General features: G+C 46.8%; 1 protein-coding gene across 1 annotated transcript in view; it reads right to left on the bottom strand.

Annotated features, from left to right (window-relative positions):
- Positions 1–21,534, bottom strand: part of ARMC10 (armadillo repeat containing 10) — a 198,263-nt gene that overhangs the window by 119,650 nt on the left and 57,079 nt on the right. Inside the window, exon 3 of the mRNA XM_078679406.1 lies at positions 11,638–11,772. Coding sequence (XP_078535532.1) covers positions 11,638–11,772 — 135 coding nt within the window. The remainder of the gene's footprint in view (positions 1–11,637; positions 11,773–21,534) is intronic.

Genomic DNA, 21,534 nt, shown 5'->3' with positions numbered 1-21,534 from the left:
TTTGGTGTTCCACCACTGCAGAGAGCGATGTGCGCGGCTGTCTACCAACACCAGATCTGTTAGTTGACCTTGAGCCTGGTTCTACTGTTGTGCTAGACATTCCGGTAACAGACGCATTTACAATCTTGCATATGGTACTATGAAGATGCAAGATGCCAGCATGCCTATTAGTCTCATGAACACTCTGGCTTGCAGAGAGTGCTGGTGTTGAAAGGTTGTGACTAAGGCTTGAATGCTCTGTATCCTTGCTGGACTGGGATACGCTAGAGCTGTAGACGTGTTTATTGTAGCCCCTAGATACTGATGTATATGAGAGGGTTGCAGGTGCGACTTGGTGTAGTTTATTGTGAACCCTAAGTCGTGCAACGTTTGAATTGTCTGTTGTGTATGTTGGACACACTGATTGAATGACTTGGCTTTTATGAGCCAATCGTCTAGATAAGGGAAGACATGTATTTGTTGTCTCCTGAGATGTGCTGCTACTACTGCTAGGCACTTTGTGAATACTCGTGGTGCCGTTGTCACTCCGAATGGAAGGACTTTGAACTGATAATGTTGTCCTTCCAGTACAAACCTTAGATACTTTCTGTGAGCAAGATGTATAGGAATGTGGAAGTAGGTGTCATTTAGGTCTAGTGTTGTAAGGAAATCGCCTTGTGGCAGAAGTGGGAGCTCTTGTTGTAAAGTGATCATATGAAAATGATCTGATTGTATATACTGATTGAGGGGCCTGAGGTCGAGAATTGGTCTTAGTGTCCCGTTCTTCTTGGGAATTAGAATATACAGCAAGTAAATCCCTGTTCCTTGTTCTTGTAAAGGAACTATTTGTATTGCGTGTTTTTGTAGAAGTGACAGAACTTCTTGTTTGAGCAGAGTAAGGTGTCCTGTAGACATGGACGCTGCCTGGGTGGTATGTGTGGAGGGGTTGCTGTAAGTTCTAGGCAGTAGCCATACTGGATAATCTGTTTTACCCACTTGTCTGTTGTTATGGAGTTCCAGACAGGCAGGAATTTTGTTAATCTGCCCCCCACAGGGGTGGAATGCTGTTGGGGGAGCAGAGGGAAGAGGTTCGATTATTGTTGTTACCCCGACCTCTTCCCTTGTTGTTATTTCCTCTATATCCTCCTCTAAAATATCACTTGTTAGAGGATGTTTGTGTGCTAGATTTGAAGGATGTTGTATTGTCTGCTCCAGTTTGTTTGGAGCCTCCTCTGTAGAAGGAGTGACGAAAATAACTTTTAGCTTGTGTGGACTGTAAAGCCCCTATAGATTTGGCAGTGTCTGTATCCTTCTTCATCTTTTCAAGTGCTGTGTCCACTTCTGGTCCAAACAGTTGGTTTTGATTAAACGGTTGACTTAAAATGGTAATTTGCACTTCCTGTTTAAACCCTGAAATGCGTAGCCACGCATGTCTCCTGAGTACGACACTAGTATTTACAGCTCTAGACGCAGTGTCTGCTACGTCTAGTGCGCACTTGATTGAGGCATTAGAAATTAGCTTGCCTTCTTGTATAAGGTCGTTTGCTGGTGCCTTTAATTGATCAGCTAGATGGTCTAATAGTTTCTCTAACTGATCATAATGCGCCCTATCATATTGTGAGAGGAGGGCTTGTGTATTAGCTATACGCCATATGTTAGTAGCTTGCGCAGCTATTCTTTTGCCTGAAGCATCTATTACCTTGGATTCTTTGTCAGGTGGGGGTGCCTCACCTGAAGTTTGTGAGTTTGCCCTTTTCCTAGCATTTGACACAACTAGTGAATCTAATGGTAGTTGTCCTTTATTGTAGGCTGGATCTGCAGGTGCAGGCCTATATTTTTTTTCTCAATTCTAGGGTTTAGGATCCTAGTACGTACAGGGTCTTTAAAAATCTCAGGAGCATGTTTGATGACCCCTTTAACCCCTTCGACGCTCATGACGAGCTCAGCTCGTCATGAGGTACACCTCTCGTATGCTCATGACGAGCTGAGCTCGTCATGAACCGCAGGTTTTTAAAAACTTCAGCGCACAGCGGGAAAATGCGCCGCGCCGATGGAGTTAATAGTGGGAAGAATTTGAACAGACCTTTGCGATTGTTCAAATGTGTCTAAGAGAAAGTCTTCCTCTGCCTCATCAGAATGCATAGTGACCCCATGGTACATGGCAGCTCTGTTCAACAGGTGACCAAACCCAATGTTATCTTCTGGGGAGAAGGTTTTGATGGGTAAGACGGTGGGTCAGGAATATCTGGCATATCCTGTGGGTTTGGGTACTCCCAGTCTGTATCATCTACAGGGTATGGGAAAGGCTCATCTGGGTCTATCCCTCTACCTAAACTATACTCATTATCATCTTGCGGTGAGTGTGAGGATAAAAGAGGAGAATGTGAAGGAGATACCAGTGGTGAGTTATTAAGAGGAACAGGTGATGAAGGAGAAGGAAGTACAGGAGAAGAAGGGTGCATAGGAGATGTGGCAGATTCCTTTTTCTTGGCAGGAACTACAGGTGTGGGTGTTGCATCTGCCTTCCTCTTCTTGTGTGGTGTAGTGGATACATGACCTGTCTTTGGGTCAATGTAGATCTTCTTTTGCAGATGATCGGATTAGAAAAGGTCTTCTCCTTGTGTAACCTTTGTCTGCGCCGATTGTTTCGGTTCTGGACGAGGTTGCTGTTTGTCTTTAGCCTTAGGAGGTGTTATAATGTCCTTTGGTGTAGTTTTCGGCACCGAAGGTGTTGTTTTCGGTGTTGTAGGCTGTTTCGATGGTGTGGGTGCATCGGAATCAGGCCTTGTCGGTTTCGGTACCGAAGACGATGGCTTCGGAGTGGAAGCTGGTCTCGGCGGCTTCGAGGCGTCGGACGCTGGCTTCATACCTTTGTCTTTAGAAGTCGACGGTTTCGGAGCAGAGACTTCTTTCGGTTTCAGTGCCGAGGGAGCTTGTGGGATCGGCATGTGCGGCTTAATCGGTACGAGCTACCGGAAGGCTTAGTTATTTTCTTCAGAGCCGGGCTCGATGGCGGAGCTTTCAAAGTGGTTTTTCGGTCGCGACTGGGCCCCAGAGGCAGAGTGTTGACCTTTGCCTTCGATCTGGGTGCTGTGTGTGGTGCAGGGGCAGTAGTACTCACACGCTGACCTGATGGTATGGAGTCATCTGAGTCGTCTGCCTCTGATACGAGTCATCTGAGTCGTCTGCCTCTGAATCTTCTTTGGGAACGAGCGGAACCTCCTCGTCGAAGATATCCACCGGTTCTGGAGCTGATCTCTGCATGTCGTGTCGACGGGCCCTTCGATCTCGGATGGTTTTCTTGGATCGAAAGGACGCACAGGCTGTACAGTTGGATTCATCGTGTTCTGGCGATAAGCACAGGTTGCAGACCTCGTGGTGGTCACGGGGCATTTCTTGAATGGCGTCCTTTCCATGAGGTGTAGTCCTCACGGCGTGGATAGGCCCAACGGCCCGCGTCGACTACCGGAATCGAGCTGATGGAGTCGAAACGTTGTTAGTCGATATCGAAAGTAGTTTGGTACGTTTTTAGGAAGTTTTTTTTCTGCCTCGAAGTGCTTGAAAAGTCTATTTCTAGCCGGAGCGGAAAACTTTCATCCAAACCCAGTGGCGGATAAAAACAATCTAAGGATGGAGCCGATGCCCATGCGCACTATCGTCCAAGGGAGGAGTCACCTATCTCGTGACTACAAAGACTTCTTCCAAGACGACAACAACATGCAATCATCCGAGCCCAACACCAGGTGGCGATCTAATGCTAAGTGTACAATCTGCAGCTCATATGCCTCAAACATATTTTTTCACAGATTGCTGGTTATAATCGTTCTTTGTTTGACAAACCATTTGGAATCAAGTGCATGTATAGCCACGGAAACTTTGAAATCTGAAAAAGGTGAGTGACTGTACTGCTTACGGTCGAGGAATCATTACTAGTAATGGTCATGACACATTGGTTAATATGAACTTGGTGCACTGTGTGGGAACGGATCTATTTCCTTTTTTTTTCTCTCTCCCTCTTTTTCCTGTTTCTTCTCAAATCACATTTCCCATTTAAATAACTTTGTTATTCTTTGAGGTGGATATCACTTCAATGCCTTTTTGGAAAAACAACTTTTTCATGTCATTCTTGAGCACCTTCTTTGTTTGCATGTATACACTTCTTTAAAACCAATCCTTTCTTAATTGCATGGGAAAAGTGATTCCCAAAAATGGGGAATGTTTTTATACTATGTAATCAGTATAAATGAGACTTTGACATTATCTTCGCAGCCTTGAGGAAGTCACTTGACGTGACCTGTAGGCTGTTGCGCATTTGGATCAATATCTTAAAAGCCATGACCATCTTTTTATGAACAGTCTTTTCAATGTCACATGTATTTTAGGAACAATGGTTCTTTCTTGGTCTTGTTGAAAATTGTGATGTCTCACATAATGTTGTTCTAAATTAAAAACAATGTAATTTTGTATGAATCCAAACCGGTCTGTTGCCAGTGATATATTGATACTATCCAATGCAGTTTGTCTTGGTTATATATAAACACGAATAGAGTCTTTATTTTCGAGTGGCGGGGTATTTGTATGATATATATATATATGATCAAGACTGTGGAGACAGTCGAAACGCGTAATGGCGGGCAAGCTGAGCAATAATATGCATAAATAAAGGCACCTTTGTTTTGGCACCAGAAACGGGTTCTACTCTTCGTCATTTCTCTGGTTGAATAATAATTGGTGGCGCTGGCAGCGCCTGGCGAGTTTTGTTTCATATATATATATATATATATATATATATATATTCCATAGGAATCCATCTGATGAGTCAGTGAAGTGGTCAGACATTCCACACCAAGAACAGGCCATAACCTATGAAGCCATGCCTTGTGTGTCAGTACCTTCTCTCTGCCCTAGAGAGAATCGTTTGGAGTTCTGCTCCCAGGACCCATCCAATAAGCTGCCCCCTGCGCGATTTAAGTGGAAATGTCAATGGATTGGGGAGCCCTGGGATAACATATGCTGGAAAGCAGGGCAGTTGCGTATCAAAATACCCGTCAATGTCAGCTTAAACAGCGTACCAGTATTGTGTGAGATTGGGACAAGACTAGAGGAGATGAAGCAATGTACCAAGATCTCCACAAGATCTCCACAGGCTGTCCAGCAGTCTGCACTGCGATTAGGATTGCCCCTGTGAAGTCTAGCAGGTGTGAGATACCAATATGTAGCAATTTTAGTGGTTGCTTCTATGCTTGCGGTGTTGTGTGTGGTATGTCATGACATGTAGTAGATCTCCACATATTCCTTATGTGACAGTGTCCACTCCAGCTCAAGTTTCCATCTATTTTGGACAGGAGTTTTAGCCGCAGTATGGGGTTGCAGCAACAAGGTGTATAATTCAGTGATGAGAATGTTGGTCACCTTTCTTGGACAGGAGCCACTTTTAAAAAGTGTGAGTAGGCGTTGCGCCCCTTTCTGAATGTCTGGGTGGGTATCCCAGTGTCAAACCTGAAGTAGCGCAGCCTCTCTAGTTCCTGTAACCCAAAGTCAGTTTTAAGCTGCTCAAAACGGATGGGGCCTGTAGCGTCAAACATGTGACCGATAGAGCCGCAGACTGCTAAGCAGCGAAGGTGGTAGGGTGTAGAAAAGGGGTAAACTGGTTGTTAGCTAAAATAGGGGTCAGATGAGAAGAGAATGAGGTCAATGCTTTTCAAGTGGCCACTCGGTCCCATACCCCAAAGGTGGCTCAGGTGACAGAGAATGAATACAGTCCTCCGGCTCTCTGCTGTTGTTGCAAAAAGGGGATCTTCCAAAGATGGTCGCCCGCTATCACTCTTTCCATAAAACAACAATGCTTTTCGGGCTCTTTTCTACGATTCCATTCCACCAGGAAGTGAAGATGTGCAGACTGATAGTAATGTGGAGGCTATGGACCCCCCCCCTTCCGAGCCATGAAAGCCGGTAGTGCTTCCAGTGAGCAAGGTCCACTTGCACTTGTAGAAGCAATGCTTGGTAGTTGGTGCCTCTCACCGTAGAAGTGATCTGAACACCAGAAAAGGACACAGATGACGTTGCCCACTAAAACGAGTACTAAATGGCCGGCTGTGTCTGCACGGAAGGCACAACCGAGAGTTTAAGATCCTGTGACGTCTGAAGAATGACGTGAAAGCCGACGATCTCTCCAAACCTCTCCAGCTCACTCAGGAAGGCGGCAGGGCCTGCAGTGGGTCTTCAAGCATGGCCATCACACCATCAACATAAGGACTAATGGTGCCCCCCCACCCCTCCCAAGCTCCTAGTGATTTTAGGGAGTTTGCCAGAGTGAGATTCCCATTGAGAGTATCCATCACCTTTAGCCATTCTGCAATTTGAGGGTTCTCTTCTTTGTTGGAGATGAGGAGGATCTCGGTTTTGTCTTGATTGAGTTTTAAGTGATTTAACCACTTGGCTGCTATGCGTTTTCCCCCCCGGTGCTGGGATTGCCCATTTTCCATTATTCATGACGAGCTGGGCTCGTCATGAGCGTGCGAGGAGGCTACACCATGACGAGCCCAGCTCGTCATGAGCGTGGAAGGGGTTAATGACAGCCAATATTGGATTTCTTTTAGAGTGTCATTTAGTCTGTGGATGTCATCTAAGGAGGAGGTTTCTAGATAGATCTGGGTGTCATCCGCATATAGGTGGAAAGGGATGTTGGCATTTTTAAGAATGGTGGTATGGGGGCCATGTATATGTTGAACAGTTGTGGTGAGAGCACTGAGCCTTGGGGGACACCTCTACTGATGAGGTGTAGGTCGGAAGTAAAGTTTTTGATTTTTATGCTTTGTGAGCTGCTGTGTAAGAAGGAAGAGAACCAGAGTAGGACCACCTCATCAGCACCTACCCTTTCTTGTAGACTCTGATGGGTAGTTGGTGATCAACAGTGTCAATGGCAGCCGATAGGTCCAGGAGAATGAGTAGACAGCGTTGATCGGTATCGAGGGATTTATGGCTATCGTCTGTGATGTTGAGGATCGCGGTCTCGGCGCTAAAGCCTTTTCTGAACACCGATTGGTGGGAGTCCAGAAGGTTGAGGTTGTCCATGTGCTGAGTCAGTTGCAAGAAGACGCATTTTTCAAGGAATTTGGATAGGAGGGGGAGATTGGAGAGGGGTCTGAAGTTATTCAGGTCCTTGGAGTCGAGGCCTGTTTTTTTTAGTAGTGGCGTGACTTGGCCAACTTTAAGGCAGAAGGTGGGCAGCGTGATGGTTGGACCCGGATGGAATGGAGTCACAACCTTTGGCAAAAATGAAGTCTGGGTGCAAAGCACCACTTTGTCTGGAAAAGACATCATGTAGGGATGCGTGCAAGACAGCGCCTGAAACTCACTCACCCTCCGGGCAGATGTAATCGCCACTAAAAAAGCTGTCTTGTTGTTAAGCACCCGGAGTGGACATTTGTGTAAAGGCTCAAAAGGAGCACACAAGATATATGAGGACCAAATTAAGGTCCCACTGTGGCACAGCAAAGGGCATGGGCATAAACGAATGAGCTAGCCCCTTCAAAAACCTATGTACAATGAGAGACCTAAAGGGAGAGTGTTGGTCTGGCAGCTGCAAAAAAAGCAGATAGAGCAGAAAGATAACCCCTGAGAGTACCCAACACAGAGCCCAGGGTTGGAATGAATAGAAGAACAGTGGAAAGAGAAGCAAAAAGAGGTTCAATTGAACCTTCTGTACAGAATAATGCAAATTTTCGCCAACGGCAGGCGTATACCGTCTTAGTGGAGGGCCGCCTGGCCACCCAAACAACATTACTCACTTAAGGAGGAAGGTCAAAAGCCAGCAACAGCCACTGCTCAATCTCCACGCATGGAGGCGCAGAGTTGACAGGTTCAGTGGGGGACCCTTCCCTGCTGCTGCAACAGAAGATCCTTCCGAATGGGCAGCCTGATTGGGAGGATCAGTGCTCATTTTCAGAAAATCTGGATACCAGACTCTCCTCGCCCAGTCCGGAGCCACAAGAATGACATGGGCCCGTTCATTCCTGATCTTCTAACCCTGGGCAGGAGTGGTATGGTTAGAAAGGAGTACAGCAGGCCTGAGCTCCACTCGCGAGGAAAAGCGTTGCAGATCGATAGCCTGCTTGGAAACTTCAGCACGCAGTGTTGCTGGCACTGCGCTTTCTCTTCGGAGGCGAACAAATCTAACCAAGGTTTTCCCCACTGATGAAAGCGACCTTGCAACACCTCCGACTGGAGACGCCGTTCGTGATCCGCTAGGCATAGACGGTTGAGTTTGTCTGCCCTGGCGTACAGAGAACCGGCCAGGTGTTGAACCACCAGGGTTATGCCCTGCAGTTCCAACCATGTCCAGAGACGTAGGGCCTCTCGACAAAGGGTCCATGACCCCACCCGCCCTGCTTGTTGCAGTACCACATGGCGGTGGTGTTGTCCGTGAACACCTGCACTAACTTTATCCTTCACAGACGGAAGGAATGCTTTCAATGCCAAACTAATTGCTTGAAGCTTCAACAACTTTATGTGGAGCCCCGACTCTGCCAGAGACCTGTGTCCCCTGATCTCCACCGCTCTCAGATGGCTGATCCATTCCAGAAGTGACGCATCTGTCACAACTGTGAGATCTGATTGGGGAAGGGAGAGGAGTCTGCCATTGACCCAATCGCGGTTCTTAATCCACCACTGTAGATCTTTAGCAATTCCTCTGAAATCTGGACCACGTCAGTGAGATTTCCCCGATTCTTTGCCCACTGGAACTTCAAGTCCCCTGCAGAGCCCACATACGCCACCTGCCAAGGTTTACAAACAGGATGCAGGAGGCCAGGAAGCCCAACAACCTCAGAGTCAGCCTCACCGAAATCCAGGATAGAGGCTGAAACACCAGAATCATAACCTGAATATCCTGGACTCGCTGCTCGGGAGGTTATGCCCGAAACTGCACTGTGTCCAAAATAGCTCTGATGAAAGGGAGCATCTGAGAAGGAGTCTGGTGTGACTTTGGCACATTTATAAAGAACCCAGGGAATGCAGGAGGTCCGCCATAATCTGAAGGTGAGAGACGACAGCCTGGGGCGAGGACACCTTCAACAGGCAGTCGTTGGGGTAGGGTTAAGACTGACACCCCTAACCTGCTGAGATTAGCTGCGACCACCGCCACCACCTTGGTAAACACCCGAGGGGCACTGGTAAGGCCGAAGGGGAGCACAGCAAACTGAAAGTGCTCGCGGTCTACCTTGAACCATAGGTAACGCCTGCGGTCTGGCACGTTAGGGATGTGAAAATATGCATCCTGCAGGTCCAACTCTACCATCCAGTCTTCTTGGTCTAGGGCAGACAAGACTTGAGCTAGAGTGAGCATCTTGAACTTCTTCTTGAGGAAGAGATTGATGATCCGAAGCTCTAAAATGGGCCGCAACCCTTTGTTCTTCGGAATCAGAAAATAGTGGGAATACAGACACTGCCTACTTCTGAAACCAGGACCCTCTATACAGCTCACTTGGCCATGAGAGCTGTAACTTCTTCCTGGAGAAATAAAACATAGGTATACCTTTTTTATACTTACCTATTTGGTCTGGATTCAGTCTCTGAGTCTGTGCTATCAGTTCTTGTCTGAGTGAATACAATAAATGCTTAACACACCTTCCTGATAAGCCTAACTGTGTGACCACACTACCACAGATAGAGCTGTTAGAAATTATCAAATGTAGCCTCTGCTACACCTCTGGAGATCCACTGGACTCTGTGCACACTATACCTTACTTTGGTATTATATACACAGAGCCAGATTCCTACAAGAACAATCTGCAACTGGAATGGTATTCTGGCCATGGTGGTTCATGTGGTGCTTGTGCCTTAATCGTTTTTGTAAAAACCCAAAACATTTAGTTATAAAAAACCAAAACAATTGTGCTTACAACTTTATGAAAACTTTATGATCGCGATAGGGTTCAAGAGGTAAGAGAGTCCATGGAGATAAATGACAAACTTGCCCATTATCACGATACAGAATAAAATATGAGCTTTCAGAGTTACTTAGTTCAATGGAAAGGGGAGTATTATATACAGAAGGTGACCCATTACCATGAAAATGGAGCAAACTTCACACCATTCTCAAGGCATGGTTAAACACCCTATGAACACCGACAAATGATTTTTGTTTATCCAAGGTAACAGCTGCTAGTACGGAACCACGGAGGAATGGTAGTACTAGAAAAAAGATCGCTAAAAAAATCTACCTTGCTTTAATAAATTATCATTCTTCACTCTTAAGAAGGTGGGGGGAGAAAGGTTCCAATGTAGACAAAACAATTGCAGAAATCTTAGTCACTATCAATAAGATAAATGGACTCCAAACTGAGTAAAAACTATATGTATGAGAGATGGTAATAAGCACATCCTAGCACCTTCCTTTAGCATCATTATTATGAATGACAATTACACGAACCCAACGTTTAAGGAAGATTTTTTTCAGTAATGAATGTAAAACAGAAAGACAATTGTGATGTGTAACACCTTCTGTTTTTAGGTATCTGACAACCTAATATTTTTTTTTTATAATTCTTTTTATTTAACAATCATGTAAATGGTCATTACATACAAGAGATCATTACTAATAATTGTGTTACATTGTGGTCGTCAGGCAGCAGTGTCATACAGTAGGATAGTGGACAGTACTAAGGTGTTCACATTCTACTTACATCAGGGTGTTAGTGGTTCATCAAGGGAGGGGACACATGGGGGCTCACACACATTCCCACGATACACACTCCATTTAGTCCAGAGCGCTATCTAAAGTACTCCAAATCTGCCATTTCATGTGTCTGCTATAGTGAGGCAAAGAACACGACTCCGTGCGGTCCCCAGAGGTCTCCTATGCGGGAGAGCCCTATTAGATCCCACTTGTCGAACCCCTTAGTCCTACCCACCGTACCCAGACGCTCGGAGTCCCAGAGTGGAGTCGCGAGCGTGAGTCTATTGGCCCACTCCAAGTTGCGGTTTACCACGTGCCAAAGTTGGACCGAGTGTCTTGTAGGCCCTGTAAGGGGATATTTTTTGGCTTAGAGTAAAGCGCCCTCGTAAAATTGCCACCAGGGAGAATCCACCTGTCCATGCAATAGGCGGGATCGTCACCACTGCGGTATGTACATTGGTTGATGGCGGAGAGATGCGCTGCCCAGTAGTATTTTTTAATGTCGAGGAGGGCACAACCCCCATCATACCAACCATGTGTTAGTTTATGGAGCGATATACGTGGTTTCCCGCCCCCTAGTAGGTTGCTTTGTGTGGCTTCAATGTCTTTAAAACATCTCGGTGGGACTAGGGCTGGGTAGTTCTGTAGGGCATATGGGAAACATGGTAGTGCCATCATTTTAAAGAGTGCTGCCCGTCCTAGGAGAGACAACGGGAGCGTTTTTCAGGTAGTGGTATCTCGACAACCTAATAATTGTCTCTAATGAATACAAGCGGTTTTAGAAGTTAGAAAACACTTGTACATATCTACAGAATAAACTCAGCCTTGTCGTAAAAAAATCTAAGTTATATCAAGTTCCGCTTCCATTCTACTCACTGAATTGAGACTGCCAGCTCGATTCCATCTTTATCTGCAATTGTCTTTTATACAAATAAACCACAAAAAATATTAAACTATACAAATCTCATAATGCTGCTTACCTTTAACTGTTCCTGATTGCGCAAGTTCATACTCAAGTTGTTAAGCGCATTTAAAGCCTGTGCCTGGACTTCAGGAACAGGATCTGAAAGCATGTTTCCAATTACTGGAAGACCCCCTAAATTACGAATAAGATCCTAAAAGGAAAATATATTGAGACACACATTAGAAATTTGATTTTATGTGAAGTATTATACTCCATTGATTGTTTTACCCAACGAAGTAGCTTCATCAGACATGCAGAGATCAACAACCTGGAAAGCAGCCAGATGTGAGAAAAAGAATAGTGGACTGATAAATTCATAATGTTTGTGGTAATTATAAAATGCATCCGTGCACAATTTTGACAAGTGCAATTTTAGTAATATCTATTATTTGCATTCCCACCAGATTATGTAAGTGTAGCATATGAAAAGATTAGGCTCTAGTCAAAACAAAATATACAATTCTACTTTACAGTGATATTTTTAAGTTTAATAAACAAAACATGAATTAGGAAAATGACTAGCATTTCTTATAAAAGCTGGGAAAGTGAACAAATGGGTTGTTCCCCTAATACCTATGAGCATACTGGGTGGAACATAAACACAGGCAAATCCAATCATAGCGCCTAAAATTCTGGAATTAACTAGTGTTTGGGTACTTTCTAAATTCAGAAGTGCGAAGAACGGACATTAAGGAGGAGAGGTTAATATGAAGAGTCAATATGTATTGGGTGAAATTAGAGGACTGGGTTGTAAAAGCCTGCATGCTGGCAGATATTTTTTTTTGATAATCAACTTTATTGGTTTTATTGGTAACAGATAAAATCATTGGTAGCAGATCAAGCACATTATTAAGATGAAATACAGTCAAAGAAAGCTGACAAAAAACATTTGAAGCCCAAATGTAGTGAGTGTGACATTCGCATGTTACTACGCAAGTACAAGATTTAGTTGGACCCCTCAAACAGTTAACAAATTGAACCATTTACCCAACACTTTGCCGAAGAGTTTGGGACATCCCCAGGCCTCAAAGAGGGGTTCCTCCTGGACTCCGCACCAATCCACCCCTCTGCTCCATTTCCGCACAGTCGGTGACTTGGCCTGGGACCAGAGCATTGCTATATCTCTCTTCGCCACTGCCACTGCTGTCCCTAAGAAAAGATTATCCACCCTGGATCCATCAAGGCCATCAAACACCCCCAAAAGCAGGCACATTGGGTTGTGGGGGACCTCCCACCCGAGGGCCCGTGTGAGTTCGAGCTCTACCTCTCCCCAGAACGACGCCAGAGCAGGACACTGCCATACCATATGATAGAAATCTGATGGAGCATGGTCACATCACGCGCATGCTGGGAAGGATCGCATGCTGGCACTGAAAAGGCGCGCCGGAGTGAGATATGCCGCATGGAGGTAATAAAGTTGGACGAGGCGTAAGTTGGAGGATGTTGTCAACGTTTTGGGAGCCATAAGGACGTCCCTCCAATCCGCCTCTTCCAAGGGACCCAGCCACCCCTCCCAGCGGGCCCGGAGCCGATCTAAGGGCGCAGGGCCGTTGTTCACTAGTGATCTGTAAATTCGAGACACCCTCCCCCCCTACCCAGGTTCCCCATCATCACCTGGGCCTCTAAGGGACTGAATTCCAGGAAAGAGGTGGGGATGGAATGTGAGTGTGGAGGGCGTGTCTGAGTTGTAAATATTTATAAAATTGGGAGGGGAGGAGGGCGTGGCGTTGTAAGTCTGCGAAAGATCTAATGTGATCTCCCACCTACACGTCTCCGAGTAGCGAGATCCCAATGAGATCCCAGCGACGGAAATCCCGTAAGGAAGAGACCTCCCGCAGCCATGCCCCACTTCACAGAGGTGTCTGCCTAGTGAGCCTTCGGTCCCACTGCACATGGCGGAGGGCTGTACGCAAGGCCATGAGCACCGTCCTGGTGACAGGGGGTAGAGCCTGAGGCACCGGGCTGCCATACAGGAATGCCTGGATCCGCGTGTAGTCCATCGCCCTGAGTTCCACTCTGTACGCCGGATCGGACCAGCCGCCCGCGAACCAGTCGTGGATCACAATGAGCTTCGTGGCCAGGTAGTAGAGGTGGAGATTAGTCACCCCGTGCCCCCGTCAAAGGGGGGAATATGACAGTGAGCTAGGGACATTCGCGGCCTCCCTCCTCCCCATAGAAACCGGGTGAAAATGCCATCTAATTCCCGGAACCAGCTACACGGGAGGTGAATAGTGATATTTTTTAAAATGTATAGGAAGCGGGGAGGATCATCATTTTGAAGAGAGCACTCCTGCCCACGGGATTGAAGGGGAGGGTTTGCCACTTCTTGAGGTCCGCCTTCACTTTATTGACTAAGGGGGTAACATTCAGGGCCCATTCGAGGTCTGGCAGGAGGGAGACCCACACACCTAGGTACTTGAATGAGTGTCTGCAGAGGGGAATGTTTGTTTTCTAATCAAAGCACGCCCGGGAGGAGTGCAAAGGGACTAGGGTGGATTTCACCGGGTTAAGTCGAAGACCAGAGACCCATTCAAAAGCGGAAAGGGCCTCTAGGCATCTGGGGCCAGAGCTTTCTGGGTCCGCCAGAAAAAGCAGGACGTCGTCCGTGTATAGGACTATCTTGTCAGTCTGATTCTGGTCCCAGGCCCAACCACGGATGAGGAAGTCTTGGAGGATGAGTGCCGCCAGGGGTTCCATCGCCAATTCGAATAGGAGCAGCGAGAGCGGGCATCCCTGGCGGGTGCCCCTCCGGATGGGGAACGTCTCGGATAGCTCACCGTAAATGAGGACACAAGCCCTAGGGTTACAATAAAGGACCCTGATAAGGCGTCGGAAAGGTAGGCCAAAACCCATCCTCTCCAACACGTCCTCGAGGTAGCTCCAGTCCACCGTATCAAATGCTTTTTCAAAATCGTTGAAAAGCAGTGCCAGGTATGGGGTCAGGCGATGACGGTGAGCCAGAGCCAGGTGGAGGCGGCAAATGCAATGTCGGGTACCCCTGGCAGGCATGAATCCGCACTGGTCGGGATGGACCAAGTCCTGCAGGAGTGGACAGAGCTGCTGGGCTATCGCAGTGGCGAAAATCTTTACCTCCGTATTAATCAGTGAGATCGGGCGGTAATCCGCACAATCAAGGAAGGGCGGCTGCGTCTTTGGGAGGACCACAATAGTGGCCACATCGGTTTCAGGTGGTAAGGACCCATCTTCCACTACGTGTTTAAACAGCTCCGTCAAATGGGGAACCAATTCAGCACGGTAGGCCGCGTAGTACTCCTGGGGGTAGCCATCAGGCACGGGCGTCCTGCCTGAATGTAACAGTGAGATTGCCCTGTGTATGTCCTCTGGGGTAAAGGGGTGGTCCAGCGTTTTGGAGACCGTCTGGGGACGGCAGGGCAGCTGGGTACCGGTCTCCGCCAACAAGTCCGCCAGGGGAGCACAAGGAGGGCGGGCAGCATAGAGGGTTGCGTAACAGCCAGCGAGAGTGTTCGCAATGGCATTGGACGTTACATGGTGGATCCCAGTGTACGTCCGAATCTCAGGAATAATGCGATTCACTTTGGGATAGGATACTAGGTTGTGAAGTAACTTGCCATTTTTATCACCCCAGCCATAGATACGTACCACTGAAGAGCGCCAGAGCATTTTAGCGGACTCCAGCGAGATCCGGCGAATCTCTTCGCGGACCAGTGTAAGCTGCCGAGAGGAGTAATCGTTTTCAGCGGTCAATTGGGTTCCTTCCAACTGTACTGCATGGGCTTCAAGCTGCACGAGCTGGGCGGCCTGCTCCACACGTTTCGCGTGGACCAGCGCTCTGGCCACACTCGAACCACGGCCTTACCGGCCTCCCACAGCGTCCCCGGTGAGGGAACCGAGCCGTTATTAGTCGAAAAATTGTGTTGCAGCTCCTGCCCGAGTGATTCTACCAGTGCAGAGTCCTGCAGGAACCAGGCGTTCAGTCACCAAACCGCATGTGGGCCAACAGGGGAGGTCCCGATACGGAGGGAGACGGAGGAATGATCCGAGATCCCTCTGGGCAATATAGCCGCCCCGGACATTAATTGACAGTCCGTCGCGGGCATCAGGAGCAGGTCTGTAGGGAATGAGGTGTGGGTATATTGTTCTTTACGGGGGTTCCACACCCACCAGACGTCACAGAGGCCTAGGGCAGATGACCAACCAGAGAGGCGCCTCGCAGAGGCAAGACAGTGAACCGATGGAGTGCCCGTTGCGTCATGTGAGGACTGCAGGACGGCGTTAAAGTCGCCCCCAACAGTCAGTGTGAGAAGGCGAACCTCGGGAGACAGCAAGGCACGGGACTACCATGACCAGATGTCCCCGTGCGGAGAGGACGGACCTATGTGGGCAGGAACAAATACCCCAGAGGAGAAAGAAAAACACCCACCTTTCCTCTCTCTCTGCAGCGCGGCCCCGTATTGGAGGAGGGAGGAGCTGACCCCGGAAACGCTCCGGTTAGACCAGTAAAATGGGGAGCCGAACAGGAAGAGACGTCTTTGACCTGCGGATGGAAGGAGGGGCTGAAGACGCGAAGCGTGGAGCCGGACGCCGTGAGTGAGGACAAGGACGAGGAGCCGAGCGACTGGAGGGGAGACAACAGCCTGCGCGACGAGGAGGCAGAGGAGATCGACGACCACTGGACGGAAGAGTGGTGGTGTCCACCAGAGGAAGCTGAAGAGTGGCCGCAACTCAGGAGAGTTGCAGCGCGGCCATGTGAGTAACTCTGGTTCTGAGGAAAGCGGGTTGGTATTGCTGCAGGAGGGAGGAGAGGGAACACCGGTGAATGGGCCAGTGGGGGAGCACCAAGTGACGTATTAGTATAAAACGATACTCCGAGCAGACTTCACTAGCGTGTAGCCATTCGCACAGACCTCACGGTAACCCCTGACACCCTTACAGTTTCTTTAGCTTATTCCTGTCCCGAACCTTCTTTCTTGTTTAAACTACCCTATCACAGTCAGTTACCTGTTAAGCACTACCGGGTGTAGGTGAAGAGTAAAACCTGTGTCACAGTAAACTGACAGGCTCCTTTTTCTTTCCTCTTGGCGAGCCTCCGGGTGAAGTTGGCACCACGGACAAATCAGAACCCCGTCCCCTCTATCTCCAACCTGAAGAGGAAGGAACAGCAGTGGCCTCTACGACCCTCCACCTTGAGAGTGAACAGACCAAACGAGAGGAAGAGACTTGTGACACTATTGCCAAACAGAAAACTGTGACTACTGAGAATAAAGTAACATCTATTCGACAATATATTCAGCCTACGCGTCTGTATATCCGCCCTGCACTCCCACAGTCAGACCCTGTGGAAAGGAGGAAATCACTAGTGTGAGGCGACGAAGGGTGGAGGCCATGACAATGCTGGCAGATATTAACCATTGTTAATTACCATTGTTAATATTTCTTTGCTATTAAATACAATGACAAATTGTTTTTCCTTACTTGTTCTACACCCCAAATCATTAAAGGGGTTTTCAAGAAACAATGAAAGGTATACTTGTAGAGCTTAAATGAATGGAACCGTGTACAGGCATAGGCATAACAAATGACTTTTGCATTAGCTATATGCTTCTGGATTTTGAACGATGTTTCAAGTAACAGTGCCTTAAAAATATTTTTCACTCTAGTCTGCAAAAAGGCTAATCCAAAACACTGGCAAACAAACAAGTTCACCCGGTCCCACTGCTCACCATTTTTAGGTCGAGCTTAGTAGCAGAGAGCATACAATGCTCGCTCTGCGAGGCATGCTGTATTGGAATATGCAATGGAAGCCCCTTCCACTCTCAGCCCATATTTGTCATTGGCTTGGGTCATTGTCCTTCGTAAATGCTGGCTTCTGATTCGTAAATAGGCTTGTTAGCCCCTCTTTGGTACTTCCTTGTCTGCATTTGTTACCTCCCATAATGACGGGACCTTTTACTTGGCTTGTTACACGGTCTGCGTTATAAGTCGGTGAGCACTATTTTGTTTATTGACACTAATGGGGACAATGGCGGCTGCTTTTTAGGTCTCGCCTGAGCCAGTGCATGCGTTGCTCTGGCGATACATTTAGTAGCTGCTTAAAAAGTGCACTCTTGCCGGCCACTGGCATGCATGGATGCGCACGCGCGCGACGTGCACAGCTGCCATCTGGCTTTCAGCGTGCACATGAATCTCCCCTCCCCCCACTGCTTCTACCCCTTGTAGCTCACTTTCGCTTTCATGGCTGCGCGGCGTTACTCTTACGGCCGCGCGGTCAATGCTTGTTGTTATTGGTAAATGTATGTTATTTTCATGTTCATCACTCATGTTTTATTTCCTTGCGCATAATGTGTATGGAGTATTTTATAAGCTTTTTTAGCATCACCACAGGCAAGTCCTCTAAAAGGTTGCACTGTTCAAAGGGTGGTATTCACTTCCTTTCTTTTAGTCATTTCGCACTTTTTTGTGATCTCCTGAACTGTATTAACTAACGTCTCACCTCAGTTACGGAACTCAGGCTAGTCCTATTTTTATTGCTATTGCGGACGCACAGCACGTCCCGGTTGGGGTTGAAGATATACAAAGTACAACGTTCCGACACCTGCATGCTGTCGGCATCAGTCTTTTCTGGAAGCATTCGAGTGTTGGAGCCTCTCCGGTGGAACTAGTTGTTTGGGTAGGTGTTGGAGAGTGAGCATTGTTATAGAGTTACTGTTTAGTCAACATGAGTTGGCTTACGGCTCCGGTAGCTCATGAAGCTTTATTATTACAGGGTTTGGACTATTCGTTGCTGGCATTCTTTATGTTCGCATGCCTCTGAGATGCTGGTAGTATTTTTCATCCTCACATGCTTTGGTAAGAGACGTTTTGTCCAAGACACTTCTTTTATATGAATTTTGTTTTGCATCAGCTCACTAGTTGCTCTTATTATGTTTTAGTGGTTTCTCTGCCAGTTCAACTGGTATTGAGAGTTGAGCTTTAGTACTCTACTGTTTGAGGTATGCCTCCGGAGAATCACTTCGGCTAAAGCTCTATGGGCACTTTTGTTTTGTTCAACAAGGCACGATTTATAGTTCCTACTGAATCATTGGTTGGGTCGTTCGTTTTTATTCACCATGCGCATCTTTTCACAAAGTACCTTTCACTTTGTATTCGAGCATTCCAGATTTTGTTCATCCTCCGTTTCGAGCACTTTCTTCATTTCATACATGGGGTATAGCATGAGGTTGATTACTAAGATTGCTTTTCTACATTACATTTGCCCTGTCCTCCTTTGAGTCCTGCTGTTGTTATCTTTGTTACCTTTGAAAAAGGTTTGGAACAGACCTAAGATGTAGTAATTTAGCTCATTAATTCATTACAGATTCCCCTGATGAAGGGTTCGTATTATAGCCTGAAATGCATTGGGAAATATTATGTTGTCAACTTTTTGCTGATTTAAAGCTCCTTTTCATTTTCTTCGTGAACTAAATTTTATCTGCAACCATCAAGAATAAAGCAGATTGAACTACGCTTCTTGCGTGAAGAATTTCTTGAAACATTGGATGCATTGATTCCTTTTGGTTTATGCTGTCAAGAACGGTTGATATTTGTATCACTGCAATATTAATAATAATTTCTTTAAAATGTGTACACTTCTATAAGTGACTTGTACGTAGTACACTTAGTATTCCTGGATACACATCTGGGTTTCCGCATTTTTCATTTTTAACTTTCTAAAAGTAGCATTTTTCAAAATTGTAATTTAAAATCCAAGTTAGGATTTTATATTAGCATTGGCATAGCCAATAGGTCTCGCCTCAGGGACCTTATAAGTGTTTAGCAATGCAACAGTTGATGTTGTTGCACCAAGGATTATGAGCTGCATAACTAAATACTTATACGGTCTCAAAAGCGAGACCTATTGGTTATGCCAATGCTTGTTGTTTTTGCAGTGTGCCCATACAGGACAATGGTGGCCATTTTTCTTATAGAGCGCTATGCCACTGTGACTTGCATGCTGAGCGCGGCCCCTGCTTTACGGACACCGTGCTTAGTTTCAACTTTTTTTGTTGAACTTGCATGCCGAGCACGGCGCCCGCTTAAGGGACACCACCCTCAGTTTCAATTTTTTGAAAAAAACTTTAATTCTAAGCGCGGCGTCCACTTCATGAACACCACGATCGGTTTCTTTTTTTTAAAACTTTAATAGTGAGTGGCACACCCGCTTCATGGACACGCGCTCTGCAATACAATAGTTATCGCTTTTGCAAAAGTTTGAACCAATGGTATTGTAAATGACAATGACTTTTAATATTATAAAATGCATTGCCATTTCCAATGCCAGTAGCTCAAAAACTCACAATTTCAAGACCTATTGCATTGTAAATGCTTGTCATTTAATGCTTCCAAGTGCTGGTGCTCCTATGTCCTCCAATCAATTTGCATGCTGTCTAATGCCATTCCAACTTCATAAATATCATGTTTGAACTCCCCTATTGAGACAAGTGTGCGTGCTAATTAAATAAAAGGGAATGTGTGTGATTAAATCAAATGCGCACTAATTCTCATTATGTTCTGTTCTTACACACACGATAACTATGCTTACATGAATATAATCCTAGTATTTATTCGTTGTTTTTCATAATTTATATTTTACATCATTATTGTGACATGATAGGAGTTTCTAGAACGCTGATAATGTCATGTCACGTTGTCTTTCCAAGAAAATGCTGTCTGAAAGATTTAAAATAGATGAAAGGGCAATGGACCACTCTTGGTTAAAAAATATTTATCCTAAAAACCAAGATGACAGAGGCCCAATTGCGCACCCACTTGAACTGAATGTGCAGTGTGTTTGGCCTTCACTGGATGATCCGTCGGCAGCACAATAAACTGCATTATCACGAGCACAGACACACACACACGCCTTTGGTAACTAAAAATAGAACGTATTATTCTGAAATATGGTACGAGTATGCAAAATGCCATCGAAATTCAAAATATATTTAATTATTAATGTGCTACTATTATGCAAGATGTACTATAGCGCTTAGAAGCAGTGAATAAGGGTGTTAAGGAAATAGCTTCCATAGCAAAAATGTTGGAGTAGGGCGTGACCTGAAGGACAATGGAAACGGCAGTGCTCGGCTGAGCTCCTGTCAGCAAGCGGGCCTCTGAGTCAAATATCCTGAGCCCCCCAACACTTGCATAAGTGTAATGTGGAGGCTGTATCACTAGATCACGGGGAGGCAGCTGCGAACCTCCTGCAATATGAAACCGTGTCCGTGCAGCAGGAAAAAGGCTTTGCCAGCCACGATTGAGTGGAGCAGCGAAGATTGCAGCCGGCGAGTCGCACAAGCGATTGAGCTACTAACGGCCCCTGGAGGTGTGCCGAAGGCCTGGAGTCGAGGTGCACTCCTCTAAACTCAAGGGGGGGGTGGCAGTGGGGGGAATCGCCAATATTGGCTGCGACTGGGTGCCACAGACTTGAGCAGGCCCTGATAGCAGGAGCGGTGTGAGGATGCGCCAGAGCTCCCCCGGATATTTCTCCGTCACGCAGAGGTGTGCTTGGTGCGTGGAACTGCTCGGCCGAGCCGTAAGGCTGTGGGCACACTGAAAGGGGCAGAGCCGGCTGTAATGCAATTGCAGCGACTTCAAGGACCTGGACTTGGCCACAGATAAGGTGAGCAGCAGACTCCTCCTGCAGACCCTGAAGATGCAGGCGGCCCCTGTGGAGGGAAAAGCACTGGAGACCCGGCTGACCCCTGGGCTCTACATTGACGCTCTCCTGGGGAGCAGATAACTACGGCCCAGCATGTGACAGGGCTAGCCTGGGGCACTGCAACATGCTTCTAAGCCGGGAGATGCAGGAATTGATGGATGAATGATTGTTGACCTGGGGTTCCCTCTCAACACTCCTCCCTCACACAAAGGATATCTGTTGTTACCCAAACCCCAA

The sequence above is a fragment of the Lissotriton helveticus genome, chromosome 1_1 (assembly GCF_964261635.1).
Source record: "Lissotriton helveticus chromosome 1_1, aLisHel1.1, whole genome shotgun sequence".
Classification (NCBI taxonomy): domain Eukaryota; kingdom Metazoa; phylum Chordata; class Amphibia; order Caudata; family Salamandridae; genus Lissotriton; species Lissotriton helveticus.
This window is presented reverse-complemented; position numbering and strand designations above follow the sequence as displayed.